This window comes from Epithele typhae (assembly GCF_022376455.1).
Source record: "Epithele typhae strain CBS 203.58 chromosome Unknown BXZ73scaffold_1, whole genome shotgun sequence".
Taxonomy (NCBI): domain Eukaryota; kingdom Fungi; phylum Basidiomycota; class Agaricomycetes; order Polyporales; family Epitheliaceae; genus Epithele; species Epithele typhae.
Window position 1 is genome coordinate 256557 of NW_025954192.1, and position 19878 is coordinate 276434.

Sequence of the window (19878 nt, forward strand, 5' to 3'; positions counted from 1 at the left end):
CCTGCCCCCCGACCCCCGCCCGATCCCAGCGCCCTACGCCCTCCCTGACCCCGTCGACGATGGCGAGCCCCGACCCTGGCGGGTCCGCGAAGAGCATGGCTGACAGCCGCGCAGAAGGCGAGTTGTGGTTGATCTAACGAGCGCTCGCCCATGCCTGACATGATCTGCTCTGCTCGTCCGCTCCTTACGTCTTCCAGCCCTCAAAGCACTCCTTGCCTCCCTCGCCCCTGGCGCGGAGGCACACAGCTCCTCCACACTTAACGACGACCAGGCCCGCCGCCTCTCGGACAAGCTGAGCGAGATCCTGGGCGAGGCCGCGGTGCCCGACTCGTCCCGGAGGAACGCGAAGGGTGAGGTGCGTCCGCCCGCTTGTGCATCCGAGCCCGCGTTCGAACCCGCCCGCGCGCCCATCTGCAGATCTTGAACGAAGAGGGCCTGCCCATCGTCGACATCGTTGAGCCCGTGCCCGCTTTGGACGAAACCGCCCGTGCCGGATCTGCGTCCATCGCGCCCACTGCGGAACAGGACCCTGAAGTGACGCCAATATGGACGCTCTCTCCTGCCGAGCAGGCGCGGAGACGCGCTGAGCAAGCCCGGCTGCTGGACGCCCTGGAGGAGGAGGAGCGAGTGCAGACGGAGAAGGACGAGGAAGAGGGACGCGAGCGCTTCGCGGCCGAGCTCGAGCAGCGCAAAAAGGCGGCCGAGGCGGAGATGGATGCGCTCAAGAAGGCCCGTTCGATGCAGAAGAAGATGGGCAAGGCTCTCCTCGCCAACTTCACCGCGTCACGCGACCGCCAGGAGAAGGAGAAACTTGCAGAGGAAGAGAGAGAGAAGCAGGAGCGGGAGGAGCGCCGGAAGCTCAAACCGAAGAAGAGCGTTACCTTCGCCGACTTGCCTCCAGACCACGAGCTTCAGCCTGCAAACAGCCCGCCCATGCCTCCACCACCGTTCGACTGGGGTGATGTCGCGCCAGGAAATGTGCAAGCCATCGGGAAGAGCCCACTGCTTACCAGGAAACAGATGGACCTCGGACCTATGCGAATGAAGGTGGTAGAACGTCATGCCAAGATGGGACATGGCCCCAAGTCTCCTCCTCCACCGGACGTGCCTCAAGACTCAGACGACGAGTCGGACCCCGGCTCCGACGTTCCTGCTGATTCCGACGATGCCAACTTCACGCGGTCAGATCTTTCCGATGAGACTCCGCCTTCAAATCCTCCAGACTCTTCGGATGAGAGCGACTACGGCGTGGTTGAAGACAAGGAGCCTGTCGAATGGGACGACGAAAGCTACGACTTCGCTCAACACCAGCGGGAAATCGCGCTAGCCTACTACGAGAAGCGTGGTACCATAGGCGCCGAAGCACTGGCCGCCATGCGAAATCATGAGCACACAGAAGACGACCATGAGTGGAATCAGCCGGTCAGTGGACTTGCATGTTTCCCTGTTTCGAGTGCTAATGCGGAGATTCACCGTAGGTGGTACCCCTCGAAGCGACTCTTTCTTCGGCTCCACCCAAACCTTCGATATCGAAGTTCAAGGCGTCTCTTCCGTCCACCTCACTTGGCTCGTCCATACTCCCTGTGTCGGAGACGTCGAAACTGAAAGCCGCGGTCCGACTGGGGAAAGTTGAAGGCGGAAACCTTATAGGAGGAGAAGATGGTGAGAGCGACGACGACATAGATCATGCGGCAAAGGAGGTGCTGGAGATGCTGAAACGCGGCGAGGTCACCAACCTGGGACCCACACCGTCCGGTTCGGCACCACCGTCACGACCGTCGATTATCACAGACACTGCCTCGAACGGAAGTACATCGTCCGCGGAGCCCTCGCCATCGACAGCCCTGCCTAGAACACCTCGCGCGAAACCGTCGAAGATCTCACAGTTCAAGAAGGCTCTTACGGAACCCAACACGCCGGCCAGCCCGAGCGCACCTGGCTCGAGCCTCCCAACGCCTGTGAACTCCACCGGTAGATCGTCACCGAAAAGCTCCTACCTGAGCGGTTCGCCGATTGCCGTGCCTTCGAAGACGCCGTTCGCAGCTGGGTCCTCGCAGCGGAGCCCAGAAGCGGCCTCGGTGCAAGCGATGCAGATGCCCGGGATGATCGTCGCTTCGCCGTCGTTCCCGGGGCCCGCGGGCAGAACTGCATTCGCGCCCATGGACATGGTCCTCGAGTCGCCGTCGTTCAGCAGCCCGGGTTCTACCGTCGTTGGGACCCCCGTATCGTCGACGTCGTCCGGGCTCGGTTCCAGGGCGACCTCGCCCGCCGGCATGCCGTTGAGCGGGCCGATGAGCGCGTCGGTGCTGGAGCGGAGAAGACCGATCGTGTCGACGGAGGTGCGCGAGGCGGGCCCGGGCGTGTCGCGCTCTGCTGGGCCGACGCCGACGAGGGAGAAGAAGGTATCGAGGTTCCTGGCGGAGAGGATGTAAACGCACGGAACAGACACGGTCCGGTTGGCGGTCGATCTCTTGACGTTGATGTATCGATAGTAGTATTTATTCTCTGCTCTGGTCTCCCAAGAGAGTGCCCCGCGCGCGTTTGTGCCAAGAAGCGCCGACGGAGCAGACGGGCGTTTCGCTGTAACTTGGCTCTCGCCTCCATGGACCGACGCTGGCTTCTGGCCATTGCCGTCCGCGTCGGGATCGCACTCGCCACCGACACGTTCTTCCAGCCCGACGAGTTCTTCCAGTCCCTCGAAGTCGCCCATCACGCCGTCTTTGGCTACGGCCACCTCACCTGGGAATGGGTCGCCTCGCGGCCCATCCGGAGCATCGTCTATCCGGCATTGAACGTGGCCGTATACCGCCTTCTGAGCGCGCTTGACCTCGACTCCACCTCCGCCCTCGTATGTTTGTCCGGTTGAGCCGCATCTGTTCGCTGACCATCTCTCCTGCCAGGTGTGGGCGCCAAAGGTGCTGCATGGCCTGCTGGCTGCCGCAACCGATATCTCTCTCCTCAGCCTCGCCCGACGGCTCGCAGGCGAACGTTACGTTGAGACCGCAGTACGCATGCTTCTGAAGCCTCCATAGCTCGGGCACACCTTGATTGACGCTGTCCCACCCAGTTCTATCTTTCGCTTTCCTCGTTCTTCCACGGACTGTCGCTCTCTCGCTCGCTCTCGAACTCCGCGGAAACCGCATTAACGACCGTTGCGCTCGCCCAATTTCCGTGGGACACGGCGCGGTCGGCTTGGAAGTGAGGCATGCACTTTTACCGCTCGTGATCTCCGCTGAGCACGTTCAACACTAGGACTGATCTATCATGGTCGCTGCTCTTCGCGGGCGTCGCGTGCGCAGTGAGACCGACGAATGCCATAATCTGGACGTACATGTTCGCGTTCCTCCTCTGGGGGCTCCGCACGAGGCTTGGGGATGTCGCCTTCGTCCTCGTCAGAGGGTGCTTTGCTGGGTAAGTTCGATGCACCATCCGCCTCGCGGCCGCGCTCACGTAACCGCAAATGCGTCCCAGTGCTGTCATCGCGGCGTCCATCTTTCTGTTGGACTCTTGGTTCTACGGGGAACCCACGTTCACGCCGCTCAACTTCCTGCTCACCAACGCGTCGTCGGTCTCGCTCTTCTACGGCAGTAGCCCCTGGCATTACTATCTTTCGCAAGGGATCCCCGTGTTGTGCTTCCCGATCGTCATCTGGGCCGGAGACGGCCTATCGCTCGCCGCCAGACGCTCCAGCCCGACGCCGATCAAGGTCGCCGCTGGGCTCGTTGCATGGACAATCTCCGTCTACTCGCTCGCCGGGCACAAAGAATGGCGGTTCCTCCACCCGCTCCTCCCGCTCGTCCACGTCCTCGCCGCGAAGTCCCTCGTGGACGGCACGCCCGACGCCGGACCACACCCGACCGCGCGGCGGGTGCTCGGGACGCCGTACCGCGCGAGCATGCTCGCGGTGTCCGTCGGCGCGGTCGCGTACGTCGCCCTCCTTCACGGGCGCGCGCAGGTCGAGGTCGTGCGCTACCTCCGGACGCTCCCCGCGGCGGACTCGGCGTCCGTCGGGTTCCTCATGCCCTGCCACTCGACCCCCTGGCAGTCGCACCTCCACCGCCCGGACCTGGCCGACGGGGGACGCCTGTGGGCGCTCGGCTGCGAGCCTCCGCTCGAGTACGTGCTCGGACGGGCGAGGGAACAGAGCGAAGCTGATCGGTATCGTCGCAGGGGCCAGGACGTTTCGGCGTACAAGGATCAAACAGACGTGTTTTACGACGCGCCGCTGGAATACCTGACGGCGCGGTTCCCGGCACGCGTGGATGGCGGGTTCCCGCCGTCGCCGCTGCCGGCGTCCAAGGCAGGGGAGGGGGAAGTGGCAGGCGCGTATCCGTGGAGGCACGAGTGGCCGCAGAACCTCGTTTTCTTTGGGGCGCTGCTCGAGATTGACGGCATCAAGGCGCTCCTCGAGCGGCTCGGATACGCGGAGGTGTGGGCGGTGGAACGAGGGTGGGAGGGAGATGGGCGGCGGACGGGAGGGGTGCGTGTTTGGCGCTTCCGCAGCTGAAGCGCGAGCACTGCGCGGACGGAGGGCGGGAGTGGACGCGTTCCTGTTCTCTTCCTATGTACGACAACCGCGCGCGGCCGCGGAGCGCGTCCGACCGAGGCTTCGCGTCGTCGCGCCTGGCACGCGTCGGGGCCTCGTGGCGGGCCGCGCGAGGATTGATATCAATGGCTGCCCCGCCGCGCTGCCCCGACAAGCACCCGGTCGGACGACCTCACTTATCTCGCCCTCGCCCCTCCTCTCGGCCACCTGCCAGCGCACGTCCACCATGGTCCGGTCAAACGAGCTCCCCGTCGAGCTCTGGCTCGAGATCTTCCGCTGCGCGACCCTCGACCACTACTCCCACGCGCGCTACAGCACCGAGTACGAGCCGTTCGACGCGCCGCCGCCGGCCAGCGAGGCCGCGGACGCGGAGGAGACGCTGCACACCAAGTGCGCCCTCGTCCAGGTCTGCAAGCAGTGGCGGCGGTGGACGATGCCGTTCCTCTACGAGGACATCCGCGTCCCGCGCACGTACCACGACCTCAAGCACAAGCTCTGCGACGGCGAGCACTGGGCCGAGCACGGCATCTCCATCCCGCCCTGCCAGCGCTTCGTCCGCCGCGCCCTCCTCCCCTTCTCCTCCACCGTCACCCCCGCGCCCCAGACCCCGCCCGGCGCGCTGGACGTGATCGCGCTCTGCTCCGCGCTCGAGGTCCTCGTCCGCACCGCCGACCCGCTCACGCCCATCGTCTACGACTTCGCGACCCCCGCCTGCCCCGCCCTCCCCTCCCTCCGCCGCCTCGACTGGTGGCACCACAACGAGGCCGCGCGCACCGGCGGCATCAACTCCCTCGCCCACGTCCTCGCCGCCGCCCCCGCGCTCCGCTACCTCTCCGTCGGCGGCGAGCTCTGGCAGAGCCTCTTCTCCGCCCGCGCGCCCCCCGCCGTCCTCCCCGCGCTCGACACGCTCCGCTTCCGGCGGTGCAACGCCCTCCTCGTCCTCCAGCTCTGCCGCACCGCCGCCTTCCCCGCCCTCCGCCACGTCGTCTTCGACCACGTCGGCCCCGCGGAGATGTTCTGGCCGCTCTGGGACGCCGCGGGCGCGCAGCTCGCGAGCGCCGAGCTCGGCCGCTCCCTCCGCTTCTTCGCGCAGGACTTCGTCGCCGCCGTGCTCGCCGGCGCGCCCGCGCTCGCCGCGCTCCGCTACCACGTCCACTTCACGCACCCCCCCGCCCCGGCGCGCGACGCCGTCTTCCTCCGCACCGTCGCGCTGCACGCCGCGCCGACCGCGTTCTGCGCGCCCGGCAGCGCGGAGGCCTGGGCGCACCTCGAGAGGCACTTCGCCGCGCTCGCGGGCCCCGCGTTCCCCGCGCTGCGCGAGGTGCGCCTGCACGGGGACTGGGCCGCGACCGCGGCCGCGGACGAGTTCGTGCGGATCGCGCGGCCGCTCCGCGAGAAGGGCGTCGTGGTCGACGTGCCGTGAAGGCGCGCGGTCGACGTCGTTCTCGCACGCTCGTGCTCCCCCGCACAACTCTCCCGTCCCCGGGACGTCCGCTACGTACGTAGACGGGCCCCGCGTTCTCCGCCGGCTTCAACGCCACGTAGGGTACTTGCACGAGTCTAATTCATGCCGTCATCAGAGCCCCACCGACTCGAGGGGCGCGCGTACAACCGTACCCGCTACCTACTGCTTATATATGTACAGAAAGAGAGAGAGAGTTCGCCCCGATTCGCCGCATACGCGTTCGTATGGAGGTATATCGAGTCTAGGTAGTCCTGCTTCCCGTCCTAATAGAACCGCAGTCCGTATAGAGTACTACCGCCACTCGGTGTCCGACGGCGGGTATCCGTGAGTGCAAGAGCGAGTGGTGCGTGGGCGGGCGAGCGGGCGATGTCGTATCGAGTCGTATCGTAGGTGCCGTGTAGCGTAGTATAGAGGGGGCGAGGCGTACGTGTAGACGGAGATCCAGGTCGTATGATACACGGTTTTGTGCTGCACGTGCGGGTCCGCCGAACGGAGATGAGGAGATCAAAAGAGAGTGCATAGGGTACGAACGTCAAAGACAAGGAACAGGACGGGGATCAAAGAAGGAAGGAAATGCGCACGGGGACCCACCGCCCTCGCTGTTGCGCGCCGACGAGAGCGGTGAGCGCCAGCGAAGCATGCATATGGCAAGACAATCTAAGCAGCTGCAACGGCGTGTTCAAAAGAAACCCAACACGAACACAAGAACGCACGGAAGACGGCGCGCGGCCCGTCACTGCCCCCGGCGGTGGTGCGAGCGGGCGGGCATCGACGTCGCGGTCGCCCCGAACGGGTCCGCGGTCCGGGGGCGCGAGACGTGGCTGGAGGGCTCCGCGGGGCGCCGGACCTGGGCGATGAGCTGCGGGAGGCGCGGCGCGGGCTGGTACGGGCCCACGACGAGCTCCGCGGGCGGGAGCGTGTACGGGTCCGTCCACGGCGCGGCGGAGCGCGTCTGGCCGGACGGCGCGCGGCGGGGCGCGGTGGGCGACGACGGCGCGCGGTACGCGGGGAACGGCCGCCCGAGATTGGCGTGCGTGGCCGGTCCTGCGTCGGGGCGTGCGTCAGGCCGGTGCAGCGGGGGACCGTGCGCGGGCAGAGGACGGGCAGAGGCGGACGTACTGGACGACAGAGTTGGCGGCGCGGGCGGCCGGGGGTGGCTAGACGAGGCGCCAGACGGAGGCTCGGGGAACGCGTGCCGATCCCGGTAGGTGGCGGAACGCGCGCCGCGGGTGCGGTCGCTGGCGGGGCTGAAGCTCGCGTCGCTCGTGGGCGAGCGGTGCGTCGCGCGCCGCTGGTGCTCCCACTCCTCGCGCTGGCACACGGGGCAGAGCGCGGTGACGTCCCGGGGAGACCTGCCGCGGCTGGGCGACGTCGGCGACCCCGGATAGTATTGGCGGCGGCAGAGGGTGCAGACGGGGAGCGCCGCAATGTTGCGCTGGTCGGGGTCGGGCCCGTACGGCGACGGCGTCGGGAGGTCGTACAGGTATTGCGGGGCGGGCCCGAAGGAGCCGCGGCGGGACGAGCTCGCGCTCCCGCTCGAGCCGCGCTCCGAGTCCATGGGGAAGAGCAGGTCCGAGCCGCTCGAGCCGCTGGCGGCGCTCCCGGGGCGCGGGTGCTGGCCGCGCGAGGAGGGCCACTCGGTGGGCGGGACGGGGTACGCTGGGGTCGCGGCGCGACTGCTGGTGTGGCCGGAGGCCGCATCGGGGAAGCCGGCGTAGGTGCTGCGGGCGGCGGAGGGCGACCGCCGACGGGGGCGACCGCCTGCAACGGCAGGGATGGGTTGAGGGCGGGCGGGGCGGGACGACATGGCCGGGTCGGGTGGGGCGCGCCCCGCAGAACGGGGGATGTGATTGAAGGATTATCGGGACGTTGGAGAAGGGACAGAAGAGGTGGGTGAGGAAGGGCTTAAGTACTGTGCTGCGGGGCCGCGGATGGGAGGAGGGGTGGCGGTCCAGCGAGCGGGCGACTGACGTGCACGGGGGCCATATGGGTGCACCTGCTCGATCAGGCCAGCCGGGTTTGCGGGAGTCATGCGAAGGCACGGCGGCGGGCGGCCCAGAGGATGAGGATGGGCGTTCTACTGTTAGAATATGCCGGATGCGGACACTGGCCCGGGACGCGCTGCACCGCGCCTTGGGCCCCCCGCGGGCTGAATTAGGAAGGAGACATATTCAGAACACAGCCGGCGACGAGGCGGTCGCCAATGGAAGGCGCACCCGCGGACGGCCAACAACCAGGCCGCGGGAGGGATCGGGCCCATTGTCCTGTGGGGGACGACACCGGTGGCTGTGACGTCCACCGACGCCTCCTTGCCTTCCTCGACCCGCCTGACCCGCCGCCCTCCGTCCCGCACGAACAAAAGGCCTCCCCCTCGTGCGCGTTGCCACAGACGACGACGGTCTGCGGCAGAAGCGCACCCTGGAGAGAATCCGCGCCGCCGCCCGTCCCCGGCCCTGCTCCGCCTCCAGGCCTCTACCGCAGAGGGAGCCCGGATAGGAAACCCTCGCAGGCGCGAAACGGGACACCCGCGATTTTCGTCAACACTTCTGCGGCAGCCAGACGTAACAGAAAAGGTGACATCAGCGCCGCCTGCGCGCGCGACAGTGATACGAGGACTGCATGGGCGCGACCGGCGCCGCGCGGGGCTTCAAGCTGCGTACGGCATCTTGTCTGGCTCAACATATCCTTCAGGCAGGTGCTGTCAACAGAAGAGGCCGGACATGCTTCCCGTGGCGCCGCTCATCCTTCTCGCGTGAATTTGACCAAATCCAACCGGTAATGAGCGGCCCAGAGCGGCCACACAAAGGCGGTGCGTTGAGATGAGAATAACAGGAAACAGTCGAGTGGAAATCAAGCCTGAGAGCCGAGATGAAAAGAGAAGAGGGACGCCAGGGCCTGTGACCCCGAACGATGAAGACGAAGTGACTCCGCACATGGAACCCGATATGTTCCCGGGCCTCGACATCCATCGCAACCTATCATGATACGACCCCCGGCGCGTTCAGGCCAATCCATACGCGCGTTCTCTTCAGTCCAAACTAGGACCCTCAAAGCTTATAGACCCGCGAGAACACCATACCGACATGTGGACGCATCCTAGGACAGCACTCACCATTAAGTAATATCCTGCCCACGGCCCGCCAGGAACACGGTTCTCACACCTTTCGGGACCCATCGAACCGCAGAGTCTGAGAGCAGAATCTGATTATTATCTGGTAAGAGCAATCAGTCGTAAGTTGGGGAACGAATCCATGCGCAGCCGGATGTACATCTCGGGGCTCTTCAGATCTCGGCGGAGTCCGACCAGAAGCCCAGCACGTAAGCCCCCTCCTCATTTCCCAGCATTCCTCCGCTGTTCCCGAGTAAGCTAGACCGGAAAGAACCACGCTGTCAGCATTTGCGCGGGGTCTCGTGGACGGTCGAGGGAAACTTACACGTCTCCGCTTCCTCAGCCTGCGCAGATGGGGGAGGGGTACGGAACAACGATGAGCAACACGGACGGCAGACAACCACGGCGGGCGAGGGAGGGGGAGGGGGAGGACGCTCACTTGTGCTTCTTCATCTTCTTCCGCCGCTTCCGCTTCGTGCTGTCCATGTACACCTGGAACGCCTCCTCGGCCTCGTGCACCTCCGCCGCGCGCCCCGCCGCGTCGACGTCGAGCCCGAGCCGCCCCAGCGCCGCGTCCCAGTCGAGGCTCGCCCCGACGCGCTGCACGACGAGCGCCCTGGCGAGCTGCCGCGCCGCCTCGGCGTCCGCCTCCGCCTGGGTCAGCGACACCGTCGCCGCGAACGAGTCGAGCCCCGGCGGGGTCGGCGCCGGCGGCGGGAACGGCGAGGCGTGCGCCTCGAAGAGCGCGGCGGGGGGCTGCCCGAGCGCGAGCAGCGGGCGGCCGAGGGAGAAGAACTGGTGCATGCGCAGGTCCGCCGCGGACGGCCGCGGGTGCACGGGCGAGTGCACCTGCAGCGCCGGGTTGTAGGCGTACGCCGGCGGGGGCCCGACCGGCGACGGGTGCACGAGCGGGCGGGGGTCCGGGGCGGCGGCGACGGTGCTCGAGGAGGACGCGTTCGGGTCCTCCTTGGGCGAGGAGGGGTTCGTGGACGAGGCGGAGGTGGAATCGGTGGAGGAGGGGGACGACGTGTCGACCTTCTTAGCTTTGCTGGAGGCGGGGACGACCTTGGGGGACTTGGACGAGTTGAAGTACCCGCCGCCCTTGGAGAAGACGGAGTAGGCCCGGCGGGCACCCGCTGCTGGACGCAGCAAGTGCGCGAGGACGGACATGTTGGAGGACGAGCGGCGTCGTCGACGTGCGGACAGACCGTTGTCGATGGCGCCTCCGTCCCTCTCCGTGCCCTGCCATCCACGTGCGTCAGCCGCCCGCAAATCTCTGGCGCCCGCCCCACCTCGCCGGGTCTGGCATCCTTCGTACCCGCGCTCGGTGGGGCTGCAGACAGACACGCTTTCAGCCATACGTGGTCATCGTTCCTGGTCTCTTTGGGAACCAACGAGCCGATACAGAATACATGGCACGGCACAAATACACGCAAATGTCCATATCACAGGGTATCATAAAGTCGGCAAAAGTACAAGGGATGGTGAACAGCGTCTCGGCGCGACCAAACGTGTGTCGGTGGCATGCGCCCTTGACAGCCTGAAATCATGTTACGGTGACAATTTGCCCCTTTCCGTCCTTGAGAATAACGAGCTCGCAGTCAATCTTCTCGCCCGTGTCCTGACAGACCACGTCCGTGGGGTCGACAGGGTCGAACTTGATCTGCCTGCGCTCGACGAACGAGCGGCCGAGGACGACGTCGAAATGCGACTCCTCTGACAAGTAGACGGCGTGCGACGACCGGGTGCGGCCCACTGCGATGGGCCACTTCCCCAGGCTGTCAAGGACGCCCGAGTCAGTTGGCGTGCGCGCGAGTCAGCGCGAGTGCACACGATGCTTACTTGACCAGCCCGCCGTAGCCGTAGTGGCCGGGCGCAGCATCCCGGGGGATGAACCCGTGCTTTATCGCAAACTTGCGCGATATGTACACATGCCGGTAGCCGCTCTTGAGCAGCATGCGGACTGCGCGGCACGGCAGGGCGTGAGCGAGGAGGCAGGGAAACATTCAGCAGGGAAGCACGCACCGTCGTTCACGGGGCCGATGCTGCCCGTCACTGTGCGCACCCCGTTCTCGTTGTGGAATCTCTCGAAGTCGATTTTATGCTTGGGCGTCGAGTCCTTAGGCTTAATGGACTTCTTCCGCGACCTGCCTGTCCGCACGGAGGAGCTGTCCGGACTCGTGGGGAGCGAGGACGACGGGGTCTCGGGTTTTGGCCGGAACATGTAAAAGGAAGGGTTGCGGTAGCCGTGCGAGGAAGGCAGGGGCTGGTCGACGTCGCGCAGGTGGAGCACGGGGGAGGACTCGCTGCCCGGCGGGGAGGACTTGAGTCTCCATGCGAATATTGCGAAATCGGACTCTTGAGTATGGGCGGGTGAGGAAGGGGCGGTCGTAGAAGGAACCTGACACGCACCGTCGTCCAGATTCCATACGCTGTTATTCCACTCATATTTCACACAGCCGTCGCGGATGGGGTTGCCGCGCAGCTCGTCTCCTGCCTTCTTGCTCAACTTGCCATACAGAGTGACCAGGGTGTCCTCCGAGTCTGTCAAAAAAACTCCGTCATGTCACGCGTCAAACGATATCCGAGTGTAGGCGTACCAGAGTAGATGATAGCAAAGGAGGTAGTGGGGGTGTGGACGTCAATGATTGTAGGTCCTGCAAGGATTGGAACGGTAGCCATAGTGTCTGCAAAGGGATACTTATGGGAAAAGGGGGGTCAGGGTTTAGACCACTTGATGCACCCTGCCGTGATATAGGTCTGCGCGGAGAGGATAGGGTCTACGGAAGGCGGAGAAGCGGACGTGCAGCCCAAGGACAGAGCGGCAGCAGCGTGAGTTGCCACCCGAACCGCTGCGCGCGGGGAATCGAGAAGTCCACACGTAACGGCATCGTTACGTAGGTACGCGACGGATCCGCAGTCCGCGGTCCGTTTCCCGACGTGAACAACGTGCCAGCTGAGCTTGGGCTGAGCCGGCGCCACTGGCTGCGCACGCGCTGACGGGCACGGACTTAGAGCTCGATAACACCAAGACTTGTGCATAGGTAGACGCCCAGTAGACACCATGCAATAGTGTATAATATGCCCGATGGAAAGTATTTAGTGTCAGAATGAGCTGCAACCAACTTAACGGGATACTATGCGGCCTGTACCCCGGATGGCACACCCGCCTCCCACAGCGGCCCCGCCGCGTCATACAACCGTCCGGGCGCTGGAGGGATATGGCCCTTCGATCGCCAGGGGCACACGGGTACCGGTGAGATTCTCGGGAGAGCTGCTACTCATGTGGGCTTCTTCCTTTCTTGAATCACACACTTCTCGGCCCATTTCGGGCGTTGGATTCCGTCGAAAGAACATAGACTACTATGATTCCACCCTTCCCGGCTTCTGTTGGCAGCGATCTTACCCTCTAGAGCTTGGCGTAGTACGGCGCTGAGATGTTGGCACAGGGTAAGCGGTGGTCGGACCGGTGTACATAGCTCTAACCACCGCACTATACGCAAGAAGCCTTGATCAACATCCCGGGTGCGGCGCAAGGGCGGGTGGTGTGTCAGGGCGTGCGACATGATCGAGGACGCTCAAAGGGTTGTACGTACGGTGGGGACACTACTCGTCGACGACGGAACAGGCGAGGGGCTGGCGGTCGACGAGGCGGCGGTGCTCGAGGAGCTCGCGCCAGAGCCAAGGTAGGAGTGTATTTGTTTGAGTGCGCGCCGCTAAGGTCCATGACGAAGAAGCTCAAGAAATCATGTTCTTGGAACGTCGAGGCGACATTCGGGGGATCGGCAGGACCCGTCGTCGAGGATGAAACGTAGGCGATGACGGCGGTGCCGCTCAGGTCGCCCGAGCCGAAGGAGCCGCCCTCCCAGACGGCGTACTTCTGTGACAGGGCGGAAAAGGGTTAGCGGAGGCGACGCTGATACGGGCTGTGGCTCTCCGGTCGGATCGGACGTACCTCGCAGCGGAAGATGGCGTTGATGTGCGTCTTGTTGACTGACGACGATGGGAGGAGGGTGATTATCGGACCGGCGTAGACCGTGGGGAGCACTTAGTACAAAGCTTGTTAGCCCACGAATTCAAATGCCACTAGCGGAGTCGCAGTAGGCTGAAGCCGTTCAGTGGGAGGCCGCTAACAGACCAGTGTGCATGAGCTCAACGCTCCTGAGAGCAGCCAAAACACACCGAAGGTGGCAGAACCTGCGATTCCAACGGCTAAAGTGAGCAATCCACGAGAAAGCACCATGTTGGCGTGGCAAACGTAGAGTTCGACGAGCGTACGTACGTGTACGCCGTACGGTGTTGGTGAGCTACGACAAGCGAGGGCTCATGTAAGGGGTGTCAGAAGGCCTACATTATGTCCTGTAGAATGCATGATAGGGTCGCCGGTGGGCCCGATCTCCAGCCGTTTCCGTCGTAGTTAGAGGAGGTTACGACGAAAATGGCTGAATGACCGAGCCTAGGCGCCGGCACTCGATAAAACTAAGACCTATTAAATACCAGCTGGTCACCCAGTAAACACCGCAAAATAGTATACGATATGTTGCAATGCCATCCCCTGACATAAATTGTTTAGTGTCGATTGAGCACAGATACCTTGCAACCGTCTCAACAGGAGGAGGCCACGCATCGGACGTGCCCGCAAATATGCTACCAATGTGTGCGCTGGAGGGATTTGGCCCTTCGATCACCAGCGAAAGGAGGCCCGGAAGACGGCACACAGGCAACGGTCGAAGACGCTACCCCTTCTTGAATCACACACTTCTCGGCCCATTTCGGGCGTTGAATTCCATCTGTATTACTAAAACTGCTGTGATTCCACCTTTCCCGGCTTCTGTTGGCAATGATCTTCGTTTACCTCCTCGAGCCTGGCACGCACTGGCTGTAGTACGGCGCTGAGATGTCAACGCAGGTGTATCCCGGAGCGCAGGCTGTCGGACCGGTGTATCCCTGGCCACCGCACTGTACGCAAAAGCCTCAATCAGCGGGCAATCCGGGGCGCTCGCCTCCACGCACGGCATGAGGCCCAAGCGCTATCTCACCTGGCCGTACTGCATAGAGGGCGGGTGGTGTATCAGGGCGTGCGGCATGATCGAGGGCGCCTAAGGGGATATACGCACTGGTCCGACGGTCTGCCCAGCGGCGGGGGCGCTGCTCGTCGACGACGAGACGGGCGTGGAGCTGGCGGTCGACGAGGCGGCGGTGCTCGAGGAGCTCGCGCCGGAGCCAAGATAGGAGGTGTAGTCGTCCGAGTGCGCGCCGCTGAGGTCCATGCCGAAGAAGCCGAAGAAATCGTGCTCGTTGAAGGTCGATGCGACGTCCTCGGGATCGGCGGGACCCGTCGTCGAAGACGAGACGTAGGCGATGACGGCGGTGCCGCTCAGGTCGCCCGAGCCGAAGGAGCCGCCCTCCCAGACGGTGCAGTTCTGTGACAGGGCGGAAAAGGATTAGCTTCGGCGACGCTGATACGAGTTGTGGCTCTCCGGTCGGACCGGACGTACCTCGCAGCGGAAGATGGCGTTAATGTGCGTCTCGTTGATCGACGACGCTGGGAGGAGAGTGATTGTCGGACCGGCGTATACCGTGGGGAGCACGTAGTCGCTAGCAAGCAAACCTCGTAAGCCCACAAGTCAACTGAATCCTTCTAAAGACGTACTCAGTCCAACGGGGGCCGACGATGATGTCGCTTCCCGACGGCCACATCGGGAAGAGTAAGCTGTTTGTCATCGCACCCCCCATGCTAATCCCTGTCCAGCCGTCGCTCACTGGAGCCACAATCTGCACAATATACTCATCCGATGGCGGGTCGGAGATTGGGGGCATCACGACACCCATTGTCATGCCCTGGGTGGTGTCCTATAGCGATCGTGTAGGCTCAGCAATCTATGTCTAAAACAAAGGGGGGCACGGCCTTACGGTGTACCCCGCGAAACAAATGCCACTAGCGGAGTCGCAGTAGGCTGAACCTGTTTGGGCGGCCGCTAATAGACCAGTGTGCATGAGCTCAACGCCACTGAGGACAACCCAAAACATACCGAAGGTGGCAGAACCTACGACTCCAACAGCAAGAGCGAGCAATCCACGGGGGAGCACCATGTTGACGCAAGCGTAGAGTTCGAAGCCCAGGTACCAGTGTATACGTTGGTGAACTACGACGTACGGCGAGGGCTCATATACTTATGGCGGGTCAGCCGGCCTATTTTTTGTTTTGCAACATGCATGACAGGGTCACCGATTGAGACGCCGTACAAGTTCTACCGCGTTAGAACCGTAGATGAGGCGAAAGCGAGGGGCAGCGGCAAGTATAGACAGCCTATCCGGAGAAAGGTCGAGAGGTTGGGTGGAGCGTCATCGTGGTTCGAAGACGCGGAGGTTTCGGGCGCGTCTGAGTTGATGGCGCCTCCACTCTGGGACGCGTCGGATTTGCCGGCGGCAGGCGCGTTTGTGGCGGAAGTTTTGTCGTCCTCCGTCTTCCGCACCGTCTTCACCTCGCCCGCGTGCGCTGTCTGCTGACCCTATACACCGACCAAGGATCATCCCGACGTGAGGTCGCACTCCAAAAACATCTCACATGGCCGACGCCGAAACCAAAGCCAAGGCATGGCCCCTCGCGCCCGCCGACCTCAACGATCCGGTACGTGCCTTCAACTCCGCTGGTGCACTGGAGCTGTATCTTGACGGAGCGTCGTCGCTAGATCCTCGATCTCGTTGAACGGGCCTCGCAGTTCAAGCAGCTCAAAAAGGGTGCCAACGAGGGTACATGACTACTGCGCTCGTGCATTTACTTCGCTCTCATATCACGGGATGTCCAGCTACGAAAACCCTCAACCGTGGTATCGCGGAGTTGATCATTCTGACCGCCGACACCGAGCCTCTGGAGATCCTGCTGCACCTCCCCCTTCTGTGCGAGGAAAAGGTACGTTGTCAGTACCTCTTGCATGTCAGATGGACAATGAAGGGCTGGACGTTTGCTGCTAGAATGTCCCGTACATTTTCGTCAGCTCCAAGGCAGCTCTCGGCCGTGCCTGCGGGGTCACCAGGCCCGTCATTGCCGCGAGTATCACCACGAACGAGAACAAGGAGCTCTCCAGCCAGATCCAGAACATCAAGAGGGAGGTCGAGAGGCTCATGTACTAGGCGCTGGCAGAGAGTCGTAGTAATGCCATTTTCGATGTAATGTACAACATGTCCTCGTGCATTAGTGAGAACCATATCACAATGCCCACACCCGACAGACACTCCAGAGGAAGCAAAACGTGCGATAGAGCAAATAATGTGACAGCAGTGCAGTGCAAAAGAGAAACGGGGAGAGCCGAGACTACTTGGGAATGTTCTCTCGTGCTTGCTGCTTCACACGTCGTCTGTCCAACGGAGTCAGCATACCACAAATTGCCGCACGTCCATCTCACGTACTCGTATGCAACTTTGTCGTTCCTAGACAGAAAAGACGTGAGTGGGTGTTGTAGGATGACGGTGGGCGTGCTTACTTGAACATCGTGTAAGCATCACTCTGCGCCGGATCGTTTACGTTAGGATCGTTCAACAACTCCTGGATGCCAAGGAGAACCTATGGACACTGTGAGAGTAGTCAACGGGACTAGAAGCAACGGACGGACCTGCTTGATGGTAATGGCCGGTTTCCATGACTTCTCCTCGTCCAGAATAGAGAGGCAGACGGTACCCGAGGGATAAACGTTCGGATGGAAGAGAGGTGGGTTAAATTTGCCTGAGGAGAATGAGCGCGGGTCGACACGATACGTCAACCAACTGTCCTACATTTAGGCGGCTTGGAAGGATAGTCTGCGAATAAGGTGAGTCCACATGGTAGTACGTTATGGAGCTGGAGACGAGACATACCTTCGGGGAAGATCATCATGAGCTTGTAAACACCTCCTTCCCATGGAGTCTGCGGTCCACGCGCTCAGGAACGACCTCAGGGAACGATGAGGCGCAAAGGAGTACGTACACCCGTTTTTCCCGGGATGCCAACCTCCCACTCGAGTAGATTCATGGAGCCATCGGCAGCTTTGGTGGGTTTCGCATAGAAGCCCTGGGCGTGATCAGGCGGTGCCGGGTGGAACGAGAGAAAATAGGCGTACAAAAGGATGATCTTTGCGCCACTGCTTGCGCTCTTCGGCGAGACGGGCTCTACAAATGCCAGACATGGTGGAGGAGACAAACGACGCGTCGGTGGCCTGCGAGTGGCGGATGGACGCGGTGCGGGCGTTGCCGACGCGCGCGCGATCTGCTGACAAAGACGCGGACCGCTGCGCGTGTCTGGGGACGAGTTGCCTGGGACCGTCTTCTAGCCGGGCGAGCTAGCGATAGATAGTACGCCTCGCTGATATACGCCCACCAGCCAGATAAGTCGTCCGCTGCCGCCGCCAGAGCAAGTGCGTCCCCGCGGGCTCCAGTCTCCCAGCAACCCAGCTCACCGCATCCGCAGCCTCCACGCGCCCGAGGGACCTTATCTCCACTGAGTAAATCGCCGTCGAGCTTGCAATTTCCCTCGCCTAGAGCGATTCTGAACTCTATCTCGCCAGATGAACGGTCAGCCTCGTCTCCCGCCGGCTGCTCGTGACGTTATCCCTCAATCTGACTGTTTGCTGCCAGGCTCCGACAGAGCACACAGGCCGTCCAAACGGGCGCCCCCCAAGCCCCAGGACGCGCATATATATGCTTCCGACTCCGGCGACTCGCCACTGGGATGCAGCTCGGTACTTCACCCCTTCTCAGCCTCTCACGCCGCCCACGTCTTCATGTCTTCCGAGCAGGACGACATCGATATCGACACCAGCTCTGCTGGCCGTAGTGGCAGTCCTGCGCCCTCGCTCTATTCCTTTTCGTCCATCGACGGACGTCTGATGGTATTGTTTCTGTTCCCACTGCCCTTTGCCGTTTTCCTAACTTCCTGGAAAGCTACGTCACGTCTATGGACGCATGCTCAACAATCAAAACGATGTCAGTGAACCCGTCACGCGGCCCTCAGATCTGTTACTGACTCATTGATAGACATACTTTCTTCCTGCGGTGAGCCACCATTTCGTTGTGATCGTGATTCATTCTCCTAGCTCAAATCATTACGTACATCAGGACACGGAAGAACACCGTAGGCTTGATTTACAACATCAAGTGCTCACTCTTGCTCTGGGTGGGCTATTTCCAGCCCCGAATCTGGTCCGCAGGGCTCTTACACCCCGACCTGGGAAACCCCCCGCGATCTTGGACGTCGGAACGGGAAGCGGCAGTTGGTATGACTTCAATGACTCGAGTCCTGCGTCGCCCCTGAACAGGATTCCTAGGGCCATCGACATGGCCCGACAGTTTCCCCACACCACAGTCGTCGGAGTCGATTTGGCGCCCCCGGGAATTGATGGGTAAGCGACCCTGCTTATTCGAAGCGATGACTAGTCGTCATTGCTGATCGCTAATCCGCAGAGATCTTCCACCGAACTGTCGGTGCGTCGTTTTGTATTTACCGCAAGGCTCGGTCGTGATTCAATTTCCCCCCGTTGCCAAGTTTTGAGATTGATGATGTGAGTCAGGGTTCTTTGATGTATTCACTGCCGTTCATGTTCGGATGCAGGCAAATCTGGGCTTCCTGCACTATCAAGGAGCGTTCGACGTAATTCATGCAAGATCCGTCTCCGCCGGGGTTAGTTCATCCTTCCGCAGCATTGCAATCCAGCGTACTGAGATGATGACCGTAGATCCGGGACTTTCCCCTGTTTTTGGAGGAGCTTTCGCAAGCATTGTGTCCCGGCGGTGTCGTCCTGCTCGGCGACGGCGATATGCAAATCTACGACGAATTCCAAGACGCCGTGCCGTACGCCGAAGAGGGAACACCGGAGTTCTCATGGACACACCGAGTGTTCTTCGCAGCATACAACGCGATGAAGAACCGAGGCGGAAGCATTGACTCGGCATCTATGTCACCAACATGGCTGCGCGCCATTAACTCCTACACGGACGTGGGCTGGCATAAGGTCTTCATACCGATCGGACCCTGGCGTTACTGTACGTACCGCGGACACCATTTACGCCTCACTTCCTGACCGTCATTCAGCGAATCAGCGAGAACGCCTGCTTGCGGAGATGCTCCGTGAGGACTGCCTGCGCTATATTTCGGGGATGGGCCCCCTCCTCCTCAGGTAAGTCAGCTCCGCCTTTTCCCTTTCCGCGACCTCCCGCTCACCACGCCGGTGTAGTGAGGGATACCTCCCCGAAAGCGTGGACAAAATGCAGCGTGAAGCCGCTGCGGAGTTACGTGAACTGCGCGTTCACCTCCACAGCCGCTGGACCTTCGCCTGGGCTGTGAAGCGACCCTGACCTAGAGGTCCCTCGCGTCTAGTGTCCTGTGAGAGGTAACGTCGGTGCGCCTCGCGGGCCTGGGGCTACGCCCCACGCCGCTGTCGCCAGAGCGCCGCCGTCGGTCGCAGTGCCGTACCTTCTTCCCGCGTGCACGAACTTTCGTGCACGCGGGGGCCGCGGCGACACCCACAGAGTTGGTGCCGGTCTAGGTCCGTGTTATTTTGGCTCGCCCATTGTTGGCTCGCTCCTTTGTTCTGGGAGTTCCTATCGGGAGTCCTGTCGTATATTCTTCTGTTGGTTTGGGATGCTCTCTGTATAATGCGTCCACCGTCCTGCTGCTGCTGTCTATTCGTTGATTTATTTCCCCGCCGATGCAGAATCGTCATCGGTGGGTTGGGCTTGCTGTATTATAGCTAATTATGATGAACCACGGCCGATATAATTCCACAC

General features: G+C 62.4%; 10 protein-coding genes across 10 annotated transcripts; 5 read left to right on the forward strand and 5 right to left on the reverse strand.

Annotated features, from left to right (window-relative positions):
* Positions 1–59: 59 nt before the first annotated feature.
* On the forward strand, positions 60–2432 carry BXZ73DRAFT_86112 (uncharacterized protein; the record flags this gene model as incomplete). The annotated part of the gene is made up of 6 exons (XM_048024084.1): positions 60–117; positions 198–355; positions 418–1474; positions 1495–1662; positions 1684–1755; positions 1792–2432. The coding sequence occupies 6 exons, from the start codon at positions 60–62 to the stop codon at positions 2430–2432; spliced, it is 2154 nt and encodes a 717-aa protein (XP_047883581.1).
* Positions 2433–2602: 170 nt separating this feature from the next.
* On the forward strand, positions 2603–4507 carry BXZ73DRAFT_36944 (Alg9-like mannosyltransferase family-domain-containing protein; the record flags this gene model as incomplete). The annotated part of the gene is made up of 6 exons (XM_048017917.1): positions 2603–2848; positions 2901–3005; positions 3068–3198; positions 3253–3411; positions 3472–4116; positions 4171–4507. The coding sequence occupies 6 exons, from the start codon at positions 2603–2605 to the stop codon at positions 4505–4507; spliced, it is 1623 nt and encodes a 540-aa protein (XP_047883582.1).
* Positions 4508–4772: 265 nt separating this feature from the next.
* BXZ73DRAFT_37843 (uncharacterized protein) lies at positions 4773–5969 on the forward strand (the record flags this gene model as incomplete). The annotated part of the gene is made up of 1 exon (XM_048018088.1): positions 4773–5969. The coding sequence occupies one exon, from the start codon at positions 4773–4775 to the stop codon at positions 5967–5969; it is 1197 nt and encodes a 398-aa protein (XP_047883583.1).
* A 775-nt stretch (positions 5970–6744) lies between these two features.
* On the reverse strand, positions 6745–7818 carry BXZ73DRAFT_95381 (uncharacterized protein; the record flags this gene model as incomplete). The annotated part of the gene is made up of 1 exon (XM_048026765.1): positions 6745–7818. One exon carries the CDS (start codon positions 7816–7818, stop codon positions 6745–6747), a length of 1074 nt encoding a protein of 357 aa, XP_047883584.1.
* Positions 7819–9555: 1737 nt separating this feature from the next.
* On the reverse strand, positions 9556–10290 carry BXZ73DRAFT_95382 (uncharacterized protein; the record flags this gene model as incomplete). Its single annotated transcript, XM_048026766.1, has 1 exon — positions 9556–10290. One exon carries the CDS (start codon positions 10288–10290, stop codon positions 9556–9558), a length of 735 nt encoding a protein of 244 aa, XP_047883585.1.
* Positions 10291–10666: 376 nt separating this feature from the next.
* Positions 10667–11802, reverse strand: BXZ73DRAFT_36856 (uncharacterized protein; the record flags this gene model as incomplete). The annotated part of the gene is made up of 5 exons (XM_048017903.1): positions 10667–10898; positions 10963–11083; positions 11146–11478; positions 11533–11664; positions 11721–11802. 5 exons carry the CDS (start codon positions 11800–11802, stop codon positions 10667–10669), a joined length of 900 nt encoding a protein of 299 aa, XP_047883586.1.
* Positions 11803–14219: 2417 nt separating this feature from the next.
* On the reverse strand, positions 14220–15213 carry BXZ73DRAFT_72772 (uncharacterized protein; the record flags this gene model as incomplete). Its single annotated transcript, XM_048021787.1, has 5 exons — positions 14220–14543; positions 14619–14718; positions 14774–14973; positions 15034–15098; positions 15153–15213. The coding sequence occupies 5 exons, from the start codon at positions 15211–15213 to the stop codon at positions 14220–14222; spliced, it is 750 nt and encodes a 249-aa protein (XP_047883587.1).
* A 475-nt stretch (positions 15214–15688) lies between these two features.
* Positions 15689–16254, forward strand: BXZ73DRAFT_37660 (NHP2/L7aE family protein; the record flags this gene model as incomplete). The annotated part of the gene is made up of 4 exons (XM_048018058.1): positions 15689–15751; positions 15813–15873; positions 15930–16033; positions 16096–16254. The coding sequence occupies 4 exons, from the start codon at positions 15689–15691 to the stop codon at positions 16252–16254; spliced, it is 387 nt and encodes a 128-aa protein (XP_047883588.1).
* A 181-nt stretch (positions 16255–16435) lies between these two features.
* Positions 16436–17282, reverse strand: BXZ73DRAFT_86114 (ubiquitin-conjugating enzyme 9; the record flags this gene model as incomplete). The annotated part of the gene is made up of 8 exons (XM_048024085.1): positions 16436–16478; positions 16531–16551; positions 16605–16684; positions 16734–16843; positions 16894–16917; positions 16975–17023; positions 17084–17167; positions 17217–17282. The coding sequence occupies 8 exons, from the start codon at positions 17280–17282 to the stop codon at positions 16436–16438; spliced, it is 477 nt and encodes a 158-aa protein (XP_047883589.1).
* Positions 17283–17876: 594 nt separating this feature from the next.
* Positions 17877–19446, forward strand: BXZ73DRAFT_36938 (S-adenosyl-L-methionine-dependent methyltransferase; the record flags this gene model as incomplete). Its single annotated transcript, XM_048017916.1, has 11 exons — positions 17877–17984; positions 18037–18078; positions 18130–18147; positions 18211–18368; positions 18420–18494; positions 18556–18576; positions 18638–18653; positions 18704–18772; positions 18828–19134; positions 19184–19268; positions 19326–19446. 11 exons carry the CDS (start codon positions 17877–17879, stop codon positions 19444–19446), a joined length of 1020 nt encoding a protein of 339 aa, XP_047883590.1.
* Between the last annotated feature and the right edge of the window lie 432 nt (positions 19447–19878).